Raw genomic sequence first — 17,552 nt, 5'->3', positions numbered from 1 at the left:
TTTTTATGGCATTGTCTTTATTCAAATCATGGTGAATCTGGAACAGATGAAATGCTCCCATTGGAAAAAGTTTGTAGTGCAAACAGGTAGATCCATGTCCGTCTTTGTTTTCCTTGTCTGAGCTGGAATCTGGCTCAAAACTGTATGGCTGGATAGCTCCAAAATTGCTCGCCATTTTTGTGGCGCAGGTAACGTTAGGTTGGGAGCATAAGGGGCTGCGAGCTAGTGGGAGAGCATTTAACCCTTGTGCTATCTTAGATGACCCCACCCTTACATTCACATGTTCTCCCAACCATGACAAAGGTGGATAAAGGTGGAAAGATTTCATGTAATCCATGGAAACCAGTGAAGATCACAAATCATTGAAGAAAAAAGGTTCAGCGCACTGTCTAGTGGGTCTAGATGACCCAACTCTCAATGTTAAAGTGCCTAGGATAGCACAAGGGTTACACAGAAGGCAGGGTTGCAGGTTTGCTCCACACCAACAGTACCACCCACAGCTCATAGGTGAATTTCGAATGAACTTCTGTCGCTCTGCAGAAACTATGTCCCAAGAAAAAGGCACTGGTTTTTAGATTTTGGCCAAAATGACATAATCGTAATTACAAAACCACTGGGAACACTAAGAAAATGTATAAAAAGATGATTGAAGTGGAACTTTAGAAACATCTGAAAATATAGTAATTTTTTTCTGCCAACCCTAAATTACAATAAAGACCAACACTTACACCAGAGAAAGTTTTCGTGAGCGATGCTACAAAAGCATCAATTTCTGCAGTAAATTATTGCGTTATTCTGTAACTCTAAAAAATACTAACAGAAGCATATTTCATGTAGGGTAATTAATTGACCTTAATTAACCTTTCTCCTAAAAATCCGTGTAAAATATATGAGAAGTTGTGAATTTACATCATTTAGATGTAAATTTACATCATTTAGAATTTTATTTAATTAACTGAGAGGTCATAGGTCAGTTGGCAACTCTAAATTGTCCCTATGTGTGATTGTGATTGGAATGGTTGTGTGATTGTGGACCTGCGACAGACTGGCGAACTGTCCAGGGTGTACCCTGGCTTTGCCCACAAGTGGCTGGGATAGGCTCCAGCAGCTCCCTGCCCCAAAAGGGATAAAACGGCAGAAGATGAAATGAATGAATGAATGAATGAATTGAATGAATGAATGAATGAATGAATGAATGAATGAATGAATGAATGAATGAATGAATGAATGAATGAATGAATGAATGAATGAATGAATGAATGAATGAATGAACGAATGAATAACTGAGAGAAACCTTGTTGGATATTTGCATTTGTATAGATACACAAGGATGGGAAAGGTAAGTGCGTTATTTTTTTGTAATTACATTTTAACCATTTAAGCTTCAGTCAAGACTAAAATGTTGAAGTGAATAAACAGGGACTAATTCAGAAAGTTTTACTCATATTGCCAATCCTGTGTTGCGTCATATTTTCATGCTACATCCATTCGGCATGTCCTTTTTATGACTGTGTGGAGCTGAGAACACAAATAAAGCTGTTATTCATTGCATTACTGTCACAAATACGAATACACACCTTGTTGTGCCTGAAAGCAAATCAATTATTGACCCACAGCTAACTGGTAAACAAGCTGCCTGTACTTTCTTTAATTAAACAGCTCTCGTTAAAGTCATGATCAATTGTTTAAGGGAGAACATGTTGCTGGGTTTTGATTCAACAGATGGAATTGTTTTTTTTTTGTGTGTGTGTGTGTTTTTTTCCCCCAGGACATTTTCAAAAACAAACCTTTGGCTCCTGCTGTTTGTGAAATGAGTGTGAAGCTGAACAGCAAAGGATGTTGGGGCAAATGTGTAAAGTGACTGTTCACTTGACTCATGGTGGTTCAGAGAAATACTTGCTATTTTTTTAGAACAAAACAAGTAAAAATAAGGTATTTGTTTGTAAAGTTTGTTAGAATCACACTATGAAACAAGAGCACGACAAACACCCAAATTCTCTTGTTTTGTGGGCTTGGATTTGAATTTTCAGTGATCATCTCTAGCATTGCGATATTATTTATAGTTAGCATAAAGAAGTACTTATTTCTTAAATAAAGCCAGAAAACTAATTGAATATGGCCCTGTATTCTTCCCCAAATGTTTTTAAAAATTCTGTTGGCTGCAAAGGCTGCTGTGAAGCATGGCAGTGGAAGTATTATGATTTTAGGAGGCAGTCTCTGGAGAAGACATTCTTCTCACTTTAAAGCTTTATTAACAGAAACCTGTCAGTGTTATCAGTTTTTTTTTACCTTTTGACAATATATGATGAAGTCCCAATGTTAAAATATTTAGAGCTCATGAACAGTTTCACTGTTAATTTATCACTCGTGCCTTTTGGCATCCAAAAATGTCCTTTTTTACATTAAGGTAATTAGCAATTGTTTTGAATACAGCAGAAAACATAGATTTGAAATTGATTATTCAAAGACTTTGTTTATAATAGAATGTAGGACTAGTTCCCTATCAAATAATTTAATGCTGAGATTTATAAATGCCCTCTCACCTTGTGTATTTTTGGAAATGTACCTGATAAGAAAAACGTTGGCTCCAGTGGGATCTGCTTTAACCCTTGTGCTCTCTTAGATGACCCCACCCTTACATTGATGTGTTATTCCTACCATGGCAAAGGTGGATAAAGGTGGAGAGGATTTCATGTAATCCATGGACATCAGTGAAGATCACAAATCATTGAAGAAAAAAGGTTCAGAGCTCTGTCTAGTGGGTCTAGATGACCCAACTCCCAATGTTAAAGTGCCTAGGATAGCACAAGGGTTAAAGTAATTTTCTATAGGGACTTTCATCTCTTCCCAAAATGTGTGTATACATTTGCATTCCCAAGTAAGGAAGTATGTTCCTAGCATTTCCATACATTTGGGGCAAACATCCAGTATATTTTTGTTATACATATTCAAATCTGCTGCCGATATATTATATAGATATAGATTGTTTTTGGAGATCTTCTTTCAAAGCATTTACTTTATACTGTGAACCTTCGTTTGAATTAGACAAAAACAGATTATAAAACTCAGAAATGGCGCCTTTTTTGGAACTGTCTCTCAACATAAATTTTTTCTAAAATAGAACATGGTGGTTTATTGAGGATCTTCTGTGTTTTTCTTAAAAAGTTTTCTGACCTGGAGAAATTTATAAAAATGCTTTTTACTCAACTCATATTTAGTTTTTAACTCTTCAAATGACATCATTACATCAGAATGTGGAATATATAAGTCCGAGATGGTGGAAAGACCCTTTGCTGCCCATATTTTAAAGGTGGCAGCCGCTCTTCCAAGGGTGAAGAATTTGTTCCCCCAAATTGGGCTGTATTGTGACAGAGGTTGAGTTTGGTTCATGTGTTTAATAATTGGGTTCTTTGTCTCTTTGCGTAGCTTTTTTGAGGTGTTTGAATTAAGAAATAACAGGAGGGGCAGCTTTAGATCCTGGGATTCCATTTCAACCCAATGAGGAGTGTTTTTGACAGTAAAATGAAACATTATAGATCTAATCTGTGCAGCCCAGTGGTACCATTCAATGTTTGGAATTTTTAGTCCCCCTCTGTCAAAGGGAAGAAATAGTAATGTCAAACAGAGTTTTGCTTTTTTGTTATTCCATACGAACCTAGTGAAAATTCTCTTTCGTTTTGAAAATAAGTCTAGAGGTGGTGGCAGAGGTATGTTTTGAAACAGATAAATTAGTTTGGGGATTACACTCATCTTTAATATATGTATTCTTCCCATAATTGATATTGGTAGTGTCATCCATTTCTCTATGGAACCGTTTATCTTTTCCAGTTAAAGGATCATAATTTGATTCTACTACCTGTTCTAGTCTTGATCTGATATTGATTCCCAAATATTTAAAATTTTCAACAACATTAAATTGAATTGTCGGGCCCCACCTTTGCCAAATAGGGGGGTCCGGTTAAATTGCTACACCCAAAAGATTCAGGACCAGGGAAAGAGCGCCACACAGAAAACCCAAGGAACAATTGTTTTTTAAACTGCAATAATTTAATCCAATAAAAACATGCAGCCACAACACGACAAAGCCCGAACGGTTAAAACCTAAATAACTAAGACCAAATGTTTAAAAAGGTAGTAAAAACAGTAAAAACTTGAAAGAGGGACCTCATAAAAACATTGTTAAAATAATTAAAAGAAATAGTCCATGAAACACCAGTGAGACAGGTCTTGTAGTCAGCCACAGTCTTGTCTTTGTCCACCCTTTGCAGGCGCAGTGGGGTGTTCCTCCCAACATCTACACACCGGCAGGGCTCCTCACCCTGCCTATGAGTGTACGTCGCGCTGTGGCACTCCTGTCCTGGAGAAGACTCCTACACTGACTGCAGCTCCAGCCACACAGTTTGCTCCAGTGCTGTGTCCTTCAACGGCTACCAGCTGCTCTTCCTCCTTTCTCCTGCTGCCAGTGCAGCTTTATGGGTGGGGCCATCAGCTTACTGATTGGACACACCTGGGTGTCCAATCTGGGACCCAGTCTTCATGGGGGTGAAACAACACAAAACACAAAAACCAACTCCACCATACAAGCATGCAAACAAAAATCAGAGAAGACTTCCTCCATCAAAAACAAACTTCAACACAAAAGCATGCAAAAAATGACAGGAAAAGGTTTCACCACACAACAGAATTGTTTCAGAAGTTGGGTTTTTCTTTCTTCTTCATTATGTAATAAAATAGAGGATTTTGTTTGGTTCACTCTATATCCAGAGACATCTCCATATTTTCTGATTATTTCCATTAAAGAACGAATTGACTTTTTTATTTGAGAGAGAAACACAATCACATCATCTGCATATACTGTAAAGCTATTTTGTGTTCTACTGGACCCACTCCGATTCTATGTAGCCCTGTATGGGAGTGTATTGCTATTGGTAGTGGTTCGATTGCATTGTAAATAGCATAGGTGATAATGGACACCTTTGCCTGCAGCCTTTTGTTATGTTTATTGACTGTGAAGTGTTCCTGTTTGTCAAGATTTTTGCCATGGCATTTTTGTAAATGATCTGGACCCACATTTTTAAGTTGGTTCCACATCCACATTTGTCCATGACCTTAAAGAGAAAAGGCCAATGGACCTTGTCAAAGGCCTTTTGAGCATCCAGTGCTCGTAAACCTGTTTATGCTTTATTTGTGCTATAATGAATAATATTTCAAACTCTTCTCACATTGTGAAATCCTTGCCTTGCAGATATAAATCCATTTTGGTCTCTATCAATAATGCTTGGCAATGTATTCTGTAGTTGTGTTGATAAGACTTTACAGATTATTTCAAGGTCAGGTTATTGGTCTAAAATTTTCACATTTGTTTGAAGGTTTTCCAGGTTTTTCTTCCATGATTTTTGATCTTCACTGGTGTAAACAGATTCATGAAATCCTCTTCACCTTTATCCACCTCTGTCATGGTAGGAATAACACGCCAATGTAAGGGTGGGGTCATCTGGACCCCACAAGATACCACAAGAGTTATTGATACAAATTAGTATCTTCATACTGATTGTAAGTTTAATGCTGTTCACTGCAAACATTCGTTGCTTGATAAAATTTTGCCTGTTAAAATCTTCAACAGTGCTTATTAGTTATTGTGTGCTGAACTTTTTAAATTTTATTACTAAGCCTCACAAAGTTAACAAAATGTTTAATTTACGCAACAACAAAAAAAAAAAAAATCAACATTTAGGGGGAGGGGGGGGGCTGGCTTTGTGACGTTCAACTTTTAAAATGTGTTTATGAATGGCTACATATTTTAATAAAACAAATTCAATATTTTATTTGTTAGCCTTTTTTCTTACCCCATAATAATTGGACGGCAATCCAAAACCGGAAGTTTACACGATGGTAAAAAATATTACTTTTTTTTTATAATTATTGTTGTTAATTGTTTTTCCTTTTTAAAACGTTATTTAGAATAGTACTTTTCTTTACTAAAGATAATTGAACAGTGGTCCAGTTATTTATTTTATTTTTAGCGTCACAGGAAAAGCAACGGTGGCGTTTAACGGTGCATTCTGGGTCCTACCCAAGATGGCTGCGCCCTTGCCGTAGTGCTGAAGCAGTGCCTCTCCGGAGAAGTTTTTAGGATTTTTTGTGATTTCTGACAGAATTATCGCGCCGAATCGGCTCGCATGGTCGCTGGCTTGTAGAGGAACAAGGCAGGACCACCGTCATCTATAAGTTTTGCTGGTGCTTAGCGTGGCTGTGGCAGACTGTCCGTGTGAAGATGGGCCTCGTCTCCAACCCCTTCCCATAGCGAAGAGCCGCGGGGAGAGGAGCCGAACATTCCCCTGCAAGCACACCCCCGTCCAGCTCGCCTTCGACGGGTTCGACCTCCTGTATCGGCTGTGGACGCTGCCCTACAACTTCCTCGCGAGGATTATTTGCGCGACCTTCTCTGTCATCGCCCGGAGAAGACGGAGAGCTTCCCCTGTCCGGGCTGATAATCCCGCCGCACCGACTCGGTATGCAGCTGCTCGCTGGGTCTGTACACCCCTTCCGTCTCGGTGTTCTGCGGGGTTCGCAGTGGATACGTTTAAGTTAGCGCTCAGAAAGCCGTGGGAGGCTGTAGGAGAAGTGACGGCGACTGGACACGGGCTGACTGAAGCGCGCGAGGACAGATAGCATTAAGCTAACTGGACCCTCCAGCTCCCGTTTGCTCCGTCAGCCTTGGGGCAGAGTTCTTCACAGCTGAGCAGCAGGCGTGTTCCCACCTAACCTGTTATGAAGACGTCATCCAGGTGTAAATCCCCCTGAGATCATACCCCTTTTTTGAACTAATGTCAAATACCTCGATGTTTATTTACTGTTAGCATGTGACGTTGTTTGTATTGTAAGAAGGGGATTTCACAGCAGAGCTTTAAACCTGACTTATAAGAACTACAGGAACTGCCTCAATGAAAGCGATGTCACTTCAGCAGAAAACGGGACTTCAGAGGCTTTCCTTCAGCCTGTAACGTCAGTGAAATCAGTTTCTGAAAGTTACTTGTTTCAGTTGGAACGGTAGTTTGGTTTTTGTGAATGAGAGAGCCAAATGAACACACATTCTGCCCTCAGAGGTTCCTGCAGAGGCAGGGAGAGGAACCAAAAGTTGAATGGACAACAGTAGATGTTTGCTGACATGCTCCTACCAGTGTTGGTCTGTGGATAAAACACCGTATCTCTCAAGCATAGAATAACTATTCATTCCTAACAGTCGCTTTGCTCTGTCTGTCATTTTAAAATTAATTGCACGTTCTTCATTTGTCTCAGAGATTTCAAAATATTTGTTGCAGGTTTCAGTGATGTTTGATTTATTTGTGGTCCATAATCCCCCTTAAAGTCCAACTGCAATCATCTTGTGATCTATTTTAAAAGTATTCCCAGTGGTCTTTTTAGTTATAATTATGCCATACTTAGCCAAAAAAACAAAAAAAAAACAGTGTTGTTTTCTAGGATGTAGTTTCTGCAGAGCAGCAGGAGTTCATTACAAATTCGCCTCTGAGTTGGAAGCGGGACTGTTGGCACAGAGCAACCCCCACCCCCTTTCCCATCATAACTGAGAGTTATCAGTTTACACGATGTCCTGCTAGCCTCACACCCCCAACCTGACATTACAGGTGCGACAAAAATGGCGAGCAATATTGAAGCCATCCAGCTGTACAGTTTGGAGCCAGATTCCAGCTCAGACGAGGAAAACTGAGCATGTACATTGACGTGATATTTTTCAAACTGCTTTTTTTTCAGTTGCTTCTGATTCACAACAATTTGAAATACTGAAAAAAATGACATTTTAAGCTGAATTTTCAATAGAAATGTTCTCCATCATTAGAAAATGCCACAAGATCATGGGATTCGGTCTTTAAAGAGTTGTGTTGTAGCTTTTTTGTTTGTGTTGTACGTCAGACTTTATAGAAACATGGTAAGTGTCTTAAAGTAAAAGATAAAAAAAAAGCCATAGAAAATGCAAATTGGGAAAAACCAAGATATCTGTTCAGAAATGAAGCATTTACAAACTTCAGGACTCTCCAAACCCAGTCCTGCTTCTTTTCCAGTCCCTCTTTTCTGTTGTTTCAAAAATGTTGGAGCATCTTGGGAGGCGATAACTGAGGAGGTTGATTATGAAGACCAACTGTTTTGCTGTAAAACAACCACAAAGACTTAGTTTTGTGTTTTTGTCACCTGGCAGGGATGATGAGTGGAAGTCACTATGGCTGGGTACCGCTGCCAAAACAAGGAATTTAATACAATTTTAAGTTCACAACTCTATTCAATTTCCAATTCAACACATTTTGATTTATTATTTATCATTTAAATAATCATTTTATCTTTAAATATGAAAAGGTGTTTTCACATAACTAGTGATTTGAGCTGAGGAAAAGTGGATTTTTTTATTAATGAGATTGTAACTTATTACGTTAAAAACAAAATGTTTTTAGCTTTATTTTGAGTAACAGTTTTCTTATAACTGAAGGTTAGCACTAACTCAAAATCCGTGTTAGTAAAATAACTACCAGACTGTCTACTAACGTTTTGGTGAAATAAAAAAAGAACTGAAAGTGGGTTTAGGGTTTTTTGAAAAAAACAAAATGCAATGAGGAAGAAGCATGGAAGTTTCACATGGTGTTAAAAATAACAAGCTTTTATCTGTTCATTGGTGAGTCCTTGGTGTCATGATGTCATGACTTACAGAATAGTTTGGATTTTCCACATTATGTTGTCTTAAATAAAAAAATCTAAAGAGGTCCCTGTACGGAACCCTGGGGTACGCCTATTGAGATGAAGTATTATATTCTATAAAACCTTAGTGTTTCTAGTCAATTATGATTTAACCACAAAAGTAGTTGGCTAGTGTTGCTCAAATCTGAGAGACAAAGATGAGTTAAATATTAGCGGACAGTTTGTGTAATAACAATGTCAAACTATTTTGTTGGTGTTGATAGAAATCCAGCAGCCTGAGGAACCACATCAGCGCGGCTAACATAAGCTCTCTCCCACAGGGCCCTCATGAAAATGGACTCGGACTTGCTTCATTCGCCGGCTGTGGGCCTGGCTGAGGAAGAGGAGGCTGACATGAATGACTGGAAGCTTCCCTTGACCTTCATGAAGAAAAGACACTTGGAGAAGATCGAAGGCTCCAAGGCGTTGGCACAGAGCTGGAGGATGAAGGACAGGGTAACTCTTTTTTTAAATTTCTTTTTATGCCTGTCTATGAAACCTCTGGAGCAGCTTTTCTGGTGCAGTCGATACGCAGAGCTGTTCAATACTCGTTTCTTGAGCTTCATGAGTCCCTCAGGGAGCTTTGTTAATGCTGAGAGAGGAAATCTGAAACGCAAGATTGGGTTTCATTTGTTTCTGCAAACGCTGTCTTTGATATTCACAATGCCAAATATGGAAGCAAAATTAAATATGTACTTATTAATACTGTCTTTCATAAAGAATTATTTAGTTTTTTTTGTATTGGATGCAATCTGCCTGGAAATAAAACACTTCTGACCTCAAACACTGGTCCCCGGGTCCCAAACTAGCACCAGTCCATGGGTCAGTTGGACCCAGTTCTAATCGACTGCACGTACATCATGCATAACTTTCATTATTATTATTCTTCGTCTTATTCTAAATGATTTCCACCACATAACCATTGTGATGCTTATTTCAGTCATCTAGAATTGGACAGCTTGATGCTGACTACCTAAATCAGATGTGTCCAGCCAATCGGGATGTGGAATCACTTGACTCAGCAGGGAGAGCTAGAAAACAGGCAGGGTTGTGGTTCTTGAGGACCACATTCTGCCAACCCTAGTACATAGTGCATTACAGCTAAATTAAAAGCAAGCTAGAAAAGTAAACAAAAAACACAATTTCTTTGTGGAGAACCAGGAACTGCTTTATTAATAGAAAATGATGAAACATGGATTTATCATTCTTTAGTGTGCAAGGTTGCGCAAATCAACCACACTAAAGCCCTGCATGTCAAAACATCACATTTTCCCATCTAAGATCCTTTGATCCTTACAGCAGAGATGCTCACAAGTTCCCTTTTTGCAAGTCTGAAGTCTTTGCATTTAATTTCAAGTTAAGTCTGAAGTCTTTGGTGGCAAATCCAAGTCAATTTAGCTGCAAGTCCAGTCTTAAAACATAAGGCTGAAGTGACTATTTCATGGTCACAAACTGCTTTTGAAGAGCTTGTTTTCGGGACAAAAAACAGGAAGTTGGTGTTTCTACAAAAGCTTTATACATTTACAAAAAAAATTGTTTTAGACTCGAGTGACGTCCTGGAGCTAAAAGAAAATAAGAACAAACAAATTGACATTGTTCACAAGTCCTAATTGTCAAGTCTTTGAGTTTGAGTCTCAAGTCAAGTCTCAAGTCTCTGCATGTAAACCGTCGGTGTGATTTAAGTCCAAGTGCCCATCTCAGCTTCATACTGATCATGTCTGAAGTTTAAGTTTGGATAAAACTTTCAATAATTTCTTGATACCAGAGCTTGATACCAGATTCATGCATTTTAAATATCAGCTCAGCCGTAACAGTTATCGTTATGTCCCAAAAACCCAGGATGTTGTTTCAGAAATCAGTTCCACTAAGGGTTTGTTTTTGACCCAGAAGGACAATGTTTAGGAAGGCACCATGTCTCTGAAGACATCCGGCTTCAGTAGGAGCAACATCTGTCAGGAGTGAATGATTTATACGTTTGGAAGTCCGAATATGTCATAAAATCTTCAACTGGAAGTCTCTTTTAATGTAAATCTGTACATTATTTATAAATTACGCTTGATGACGTTTAGCTATTAATTGCTTAGATGTTTTAATGCATGAAAGCATTATTAGAATGGGATCTGACCTCCCACTAAGAGCAATGTTGGACGTGTATTTACTTTTTTAGTTTAACGCCTAAACTGGTGCTCTGAAGTAACAAAGTCCAGCTACCAGTCTCTCAGAAGATCCCAGTTAGTGTTGCCATCATGCTATTGGTGTTCCCAACAGTGCTGAAAAGATTTGCCGCACGTTTACACATTTTTTAATGGTAAAAAACATTTCAGGAAGGTTGTGGTCAAATGTACGTTACCGCTTTAAAAACATTTCCCTCCATTTGGTCTGGGCGATAGAGTAAACTGTTGTTTAACATCCAGGACACAGCGTCAAATCACATTCTTGTGCATCTTTATCAATCTCAAAGCTTTCCTTCACGAACGGCCGCTGAAAGTTGCAGCTCTCGCAGAACCATGGTGTGATCGGCAGCAGCGCCGCGTCCTTTACCTCCATGCCTCTTGGCTACTGAGTGCTGCCATTATAATGATGGCAGTGTCACTCAGTCACACATATAACCCCCACAAACTCCTCACCCCTGTAGAAAATATGACACTTTGCTGCAGTTAGGACACGAGCGGAACGAAAGTGCAACGCTCAGAGAGGTGTCAAACTGAAAGGAAATGAAGGCATCATTAAATGTGAGGCTGCTATTGATTTAGGAGAATAACGCTGGACTGAAATTGCAGTAGCTATCAGAAAGTCATGCTTGATCTTACTCTCCAACATATTTCATTACTCTGTGTTTGTGCTTCATAAACGCTTCATATATTTTGATTTGGAAAGTCTTGGTTCGTAAAAGTTTTTTTTTTTTTTATTTCTTACAAGGAGAATTTGGCTTTAATTTAAGAATTAGCTGAGACACTAATGAGAGCAGAGTGATGACTAATTTTCCTCCTAGATTGTTGCTTTGTGTTCACTGGATGTGAGCCGCACTAGGTTGTACTTTTCCTTTTTAAATAGTCAAACTCACCAAGTTTAAGCATGTGATAGGTTTGAAGTGTGCAATGCTTTCTGAGATAATATGCAGCACTCTCTTCTGCCTTGACCTGTCTTAGTTGATGGACATCATCTGCAGCTGTTGGGATGTGGAGTGAATCAATGCGCTGAAAGTTAAGCCTGCTGAGCGTGGCGTGCAGCAGCAGGCTTATGCGTGGATCCTAAATGATGTGGTGCACTGTGGGAAATCAGGGTCTTTCTTAGACTCACACAAACACACATAAAACAAGACGAATAGAGGGGCGGCTGTACAATTACTTGCCCCATTGGTCAGTGTTGTGTTTATTCCCCCGTTGGGTCGGTGCCAGCTATTGAATGGTTTGTGCGCGGCTGCATGTGTGCTCCTCGTGCTGAAGCACGTTTACGCGCATGGACGCTGCACCTGCCGGGAGGAATCCGGATGATAGTTTTCACATTTAGTGTGCAGACAGAGTCAAAGGTCAAGGCTAAGTTCAGACGACAAGTGGGCTCTTTACAAGATAAAAGGTTGCGTAACTGCTGATCAGGAAGGTTTCAAGGAGACGAGCCATATTGCTTGTGTTCATATTGTTATTTGCTGTTTGGAGGGGTAAGATTAAAGATGGGAGGAAGTCTCACAATCCCTTTATGAAGCTGTCAGTCTGTGACATCCAGCCAGTCAGGGACTTAATGAGCGCCAGTAGGTTTGCACCAATTTTATAAAGGTTTACTGACTTCCTGTAATAAACTAAAGTACCAAAGCTTATCCTGCCAACAGTTTCGAATGTGCCGTTTGTCTTGCCTTTACATAAAAGATGACATCCACAATTTTTCTATTTGTATTAAACAAACCAACAATTTTAACCTTGAGCTAGGAGATTTCACCACCAGATATTACTTGTTACTTTTTCTGTTTGAGGTGAACACAATAAGAAGAGCCAGACGGCACACCCATCAAAAGGAAGGCCTTTTATTTATGAGGATTTTAAAGATAAATTAAAAATATGATCATGTTGTACCGTTTTGATCATCTTTAATTTTAATCGCAAAACAACCTGAAACTTAATATTAGACTCTGTCCTGTTTAGAGCTCTGTGTTTTATGGCTTCAGTGATGTATTTAGTACATCTTTTTGTGCTGGTCTGTTGTCCGTGGTGAAAATAAATGACTGAATGGCAGCGGCCAAGTCAACACTTACAGACGCTGGTTGTTGAGTAAAAGTAGTGATTGTTGTTGACGCGATGAATGATATAGTCCAGATATATGCTGCAGTTTGACAGATTTCTTTTTTCCCACAGCATGTCTTTGTCATATCAGAAACAGAATCTGTTTGCTGCATGTGGTCAAAAATAGTTCTAGCCTCTTTCTCTCTGACAGCATCAGGTGTGAGAAGAGACTCTTACATACTCGCGTGATACCTGTCTGTGAGGCGGCCACTGCGTGTGAGAAGAATAGGCAAAGCCACTGTGAGTGGCTAAAATGCGTGGAGGGGGCGGGGCCTAGAGATAATCGAGCGCGCGTAAACATCTGTGGGAAGGAAACGGAGACGAATATCACAACCTGATATGTGCGTCTGAACTATGGGTAAGCGAACTATTGATTCGTTCTTCCGACCTGCGGCTAGTGTACCAGTGCCAGAGTGTACAGCAGGGGTCTCAAACTCGCGGCCCGCAGGCTATTTGCGGCCCCCAAGATGATATTTTGCTGTCCCCGCCTTAATATAAAGGTTTAGTGTTACTGCAGCCCGCCAGTTTGTCTGAATGACAATTTTACATTGTCGTGCGCGGAGCTGACAAAGCAACCAATCACAGTGGGGTATATGACTATTGGGCGCGTGACAATGACCGGGCTTGAAAGCAGGACACCTGACAGCCCCTTCCCCGGACCACATTAAGGAGTTCCTTACTTTCCTTTAGAACGTATTTATTCGCTCGTAATTTTCTACATACATGCAGTCCGTGCTGAACTTTTCTCTGGGCCGCACAGACCCGGAGGAAGGTTTAGGTTTTGGTTACGGCGGCGCATCAAACGGTTATGTCGTTACGGCAGCTCACCGCTCCCGTCCCGCGGGAGTCGGGTCAGCTGAGGAGAATAAATGTCCCACACCTACATGCGTGACAGCTAACGGGGTTTGAACTTTAAACACGCTCGAGCAAAAACAACATTAGTTTTAGACTCACTGAAAATACGTAGGGAAAATGCAACGATAGACGTGTTTGAGATGAACCGGCACCTCGCCTGGATCATTGGGGAGACCAGACGGGGGGGCTGTGAGATGAAAGCGAATCTGCAGCAAGACTGAAAGAGAACAGGAAATTGGAGTTGTCCTTAACATTCAATTTAGTTTTAATATTCTTCTCCCCCTTAGTATGATCTGTGTTCTTATATATTTTATGATTATTTTAATGTTTTGTGATGTATGTAGCCTTTTTTAATGAATTGGTATTTTAAATTATTTTAATTAATCACTGCACTACACTATCAGGACACATGTCCCATAATGCATTGTTTTGTAGTCATCAGGGCAGCTTTCAGTCAGTTCAGCTTCCAGCTGTGTCCGGGTAGGTTTGCCCCTTGCTCCCACCTCTTTCTCGCGATATTTTTGTGATGATTGACAGTTGATGTTGGAGCAAAAACAAAAATATATGTCACACACCAGGTGATCTGCGCAGCGTTGAGTCCACCGGGGTGATCTGAAACACGCTTATTGTGCATATTGGCTGCACCTATTTGGTGTCACAAAGATAAATTTTCATCCGTTTTCTTTACTCATTTGTACTGTCATGACAGCGATGGTGCTGTCAGTTTACCTTCTTGTTGCATCTTCAAAAGTGTAGAATAAAATGTGACACTGAATTTTAAACAGCACATTGTAATTTCTGCATCTATTATTAAAGTATTTATTAGTAATACAGTGGAAATTAGTAGATTTGGTTAGAATGTTGATTTACGGTATACGCCCCTAAATTTTCTGGTTGTGCCCCTAAAATTTTCATATAGGGGCCACTGTGCTCCTAGTGAAAAAGGTTAGTCTGGAGCCCTGCCTTAAATAAAAGATAACTCAGAAGTTGGTAAACAATAACGACTCTGGCTTCTTCTTAGCTTGAAAGCTGTTGACAAACATGTTGCAATAATGTGATTATGTCACAAGAATATAAATAGTGTAAATGTAATTACCATTAAACAAACATATTGTTTCAATATTGTAAAAATATGAAGTTAACATGTTTCAATTACATCACATGTTATATTAATGTAAGCATGTTGCAATAGTGGAAGTTTCAACCATTCAAATGTATTGCAATCCCATGGTTGCTGTATGGAGTGGGCCCCCTCTCTTTCGGTTTTATTTGCACCTTAAGGCCCGTTCACACCGGGACGAATTTTGCCGGCGATTTTCGCCGACGTTTAACGCCTCGTGACTAAACAAAGGGCACCAATGAGAGTGTGCACACCGACGCGAAAAAACGCCACGCGTCAAAGCGTCAAAAAAAAAAAAACGCCTCGGGTTCGTTTTTTTTTTTTTGACGCGTCGCGTCGAAATCTATTCAACCAATGAGAATGGCGCTTTTGCACACGTGTCTGGAGCTTCTGAAGTTACAGTAAAACACAACTTGGGGGCGCTCAAACACAAAAATGCCTTGCTGAGCACACATACCAGCGAAGAAGATAGACGCCAAGTAGCGTCTACACTGCCGCGAAGAAATAATGACGGACATTCTAAAATATCCCCGAACCAAGCACCAGTTGGAGCTACTGATGCTTGAAATATTCATGTTTTCTTTGTATGATTCTGACAAGCGCGTAAATACTTGCTCTCTTCTTCTGAGTGAAAAGCGACTTTAACAAGCGTAAAGTTGCGCAGCGCCACCTTGTGTACAGGAGTATTTCTGTTTACATTAAGCGCCATCTAATGTCAGGGAATGAAATTGCATGTTCGCTCGGCTCATTGTCAGCGAAAATCGCCTGGGTGTGAACACAAAAAACGTGGCGAAAAACGCTGGCAAATAACGCTTGGCGAATATTCGTCCCGGTGTGTACGGGCTTTTAGACATGTAGGGCCCTTTGTAGGGGGGGTGCTTGGACATCACTGCCAGCAAGCAGCAGATGTTCCCCCAACACCCTACCCGCCAATTTTAACCACACCTCAGACATTTGGGGCCCCTTGGTGGGAAGGGTGAGGGGACATCACTGTGAGTAATCAGGAGATGTCCCCTCAGTGCCCTACCCGCCAATTTTAACTGCACCCCCCCCTTAGTACACACACCCCTCCCCCTTCAAAATATACATTCCAACACAAACACACACACATGCACACACACACCCTCACAAACACACATACATGCACACACATTTTGCATGTATGTACCTCCCTGGTGGGGGGTACGGGGCCCTTGGCAACGGCGGCCGTGTCCCCGGGGTGCCGGTTTCCTGGGCGCGGCGGTGCTCTCTCCAGGCGGGGGAGGGGGTTCACATTACACCTGAGCCGGTGGTGTCCGTGTCCCTGGGGGGTGGGTTCTGGTTCTTGCCCCTGGGTGCTGGGCCCCGCCAAAATATCCAACTGTGGCCGAGCCTGGTCGGGGCCCACCAGGGGGTTTACAACACCCCTGGTGGGCCCCCTTTTTCCCCGGGGTGCTCCCCTCCTGGGCGGGGGCGGCTGGCCCCTGCCTTGCTCCTCCCTGGACCAACCGTGGGCCGGGTGGGTGGCTGCCTGGAGTGCGGAGCGGGTCTCCCTTGGGGGGTCCTGGCTCGTACCTGGGGTTGGGGCGGGGGGATGCCCGGAACTCCTGGGTGGTGATGGGCTGCTCGTCTGGGGCTGTGGGCGCCCTTCTCGGGTGGGGCCCTGCGTTGGGCTCTCCCGGCGCGGCGGGAGGGCTGCTCTCCTGATTGGGCTGGGGCGGCGCTCTCTTTCCCACCATGCCTCCCTGCTCTCTGGCTCTGGGGGCCTCGCGGCGGTCCTGCTGGCCCTGGCCTGGGTGGGGGGTTGGGTCGCCCGGGGGGCGGTTGTTCCCTGCCTGCTGCCGTGTGGCGTTGGGGGTTCCGGCTGCCGCTGCTGCTGCGGCGGGGGTCTTAGTGTGGGCATGGCTGGGCGCTCTCCTTCCGTCTTTTCACATTCCACCGTCCATTTTCGAAAAACACTCACCTGAGCACAGGTGTTAGCTCACCTTTGCACTAATAGTTTGCATGATTGAATGACTGAAATATTTCACACTAGTTGGTTTTAAGCCATAAGTATGTGTGTGTGAACACTATCTGTTTTGTGTAAATGTTGACATGTGGACATTTTTTTCAGCCAGCAGGTGTGTTGATAACATTTGAGTGTGTGTGTGGACAGGCCCCGCCCTTTTTACACTACATTTGAACCGTACCGTAATGATAAACAACCAGTAAACTTGTTGCTTTATGCTGCTTCATGGTCTTATCCCCCCCCCTCCTATTATCACCCTCTTACCCCCCCCCCCCCTTTCTCTAACATCCCACTCTCTTCTTCCCTTCTTTCCTTTTCCGTCCGGTCCAACACCAAAGATTTTCAAACATGATTGAAATTAATAAAGTTTGGCCTCAATTACAAAAGGGGTTTATTCAGACATATCTTTCGTTTGTCTGGAGATTAATAACCCCTATTGTTAAAGTAAAATATGTCCAACACAAGAGGCTGTCAGCTCTCATCTGCTCGCCCAGCTGTTAGACAGGACAAGTTAAAAAAAAGGAAAAAATAAATAAATAAAAAAAATAAAATGTATTGCAATAGAAATTAC

At 41.4% G+C, this 17,552-nt stretch overlaps 1 protein-coding gene and 1 non-coding gene across 9 annotated transcripts in view; both read left to right on the top strand.

The window, feature by feature from the left end:
• LOC101156709 overlaps window positions 1–5,620 on the top strand; it is a 92,130-nt gene extending 86,510 nt beyond the window's left edge. The window contains exon 5 of one of the 2 annotated variants that reach the window (XR_002873249.1): window positions 4,269–5,620. This is a non-coding gene — a transcript (uncharacterized LOC101156709). Of the gene's footprint in view, window positions 1–4,243 lie in introns of both variants that reach the window. The other variant, XR_002873251.1, reaches the window with a different exon arrangement.
• A 430-nt stretch (window positions 5,621–6,050) lies between these two features.
• The window catches only part of rptor (regulatory associated protein of MTOR complex 1), a 175,746-nt gene continuing 164,244 nt past the window's right edge, over window positions 6,051–17,552 (top strand). For 4 of the 7 annotated variants that reach the window (XM_023954647.1, XM_023954645.1, XM_023954644.1 and 1 more), the window contains exons 1-2: window positions 6,051–6,531; window positions 9,027–9,201. In XM_023954647.1, coding sequence (XP_023810415.1) covers window positions 6,515–6,531; window positions 9,027–9,201 — 192 coding nt within the window. In that variant the 5' untranslated portion in view covers window positions 6,051–6,514. Of the gene's footprint in view, window positions 6,532–6,616; window positions 6,789–9,024; window positions 9,202–17,552 lie in introns of those variants that run through there. The other 3 variants (XM_023954643.1, XM_023954642.1, XM_023954640.1) reach the window with 3 other exon arrangements.

Source organism: Oryzias latipes, chromosome 1, assembly GCF_002234675.1.
Source record: "Oryzias latipes chromosome 1, ASM223467v1".
Lineage (NCBI taxonomy): Eukaryota > Metazoa > Chordata > Actinopteri > Beloniformes > Adrianichthyidae > Oryzias > Oryzias latipes.
Note: the sequence above shows the minus strand (reverse complement) of the source record. Positions and strands in the feature narration are given on the sequence as shown.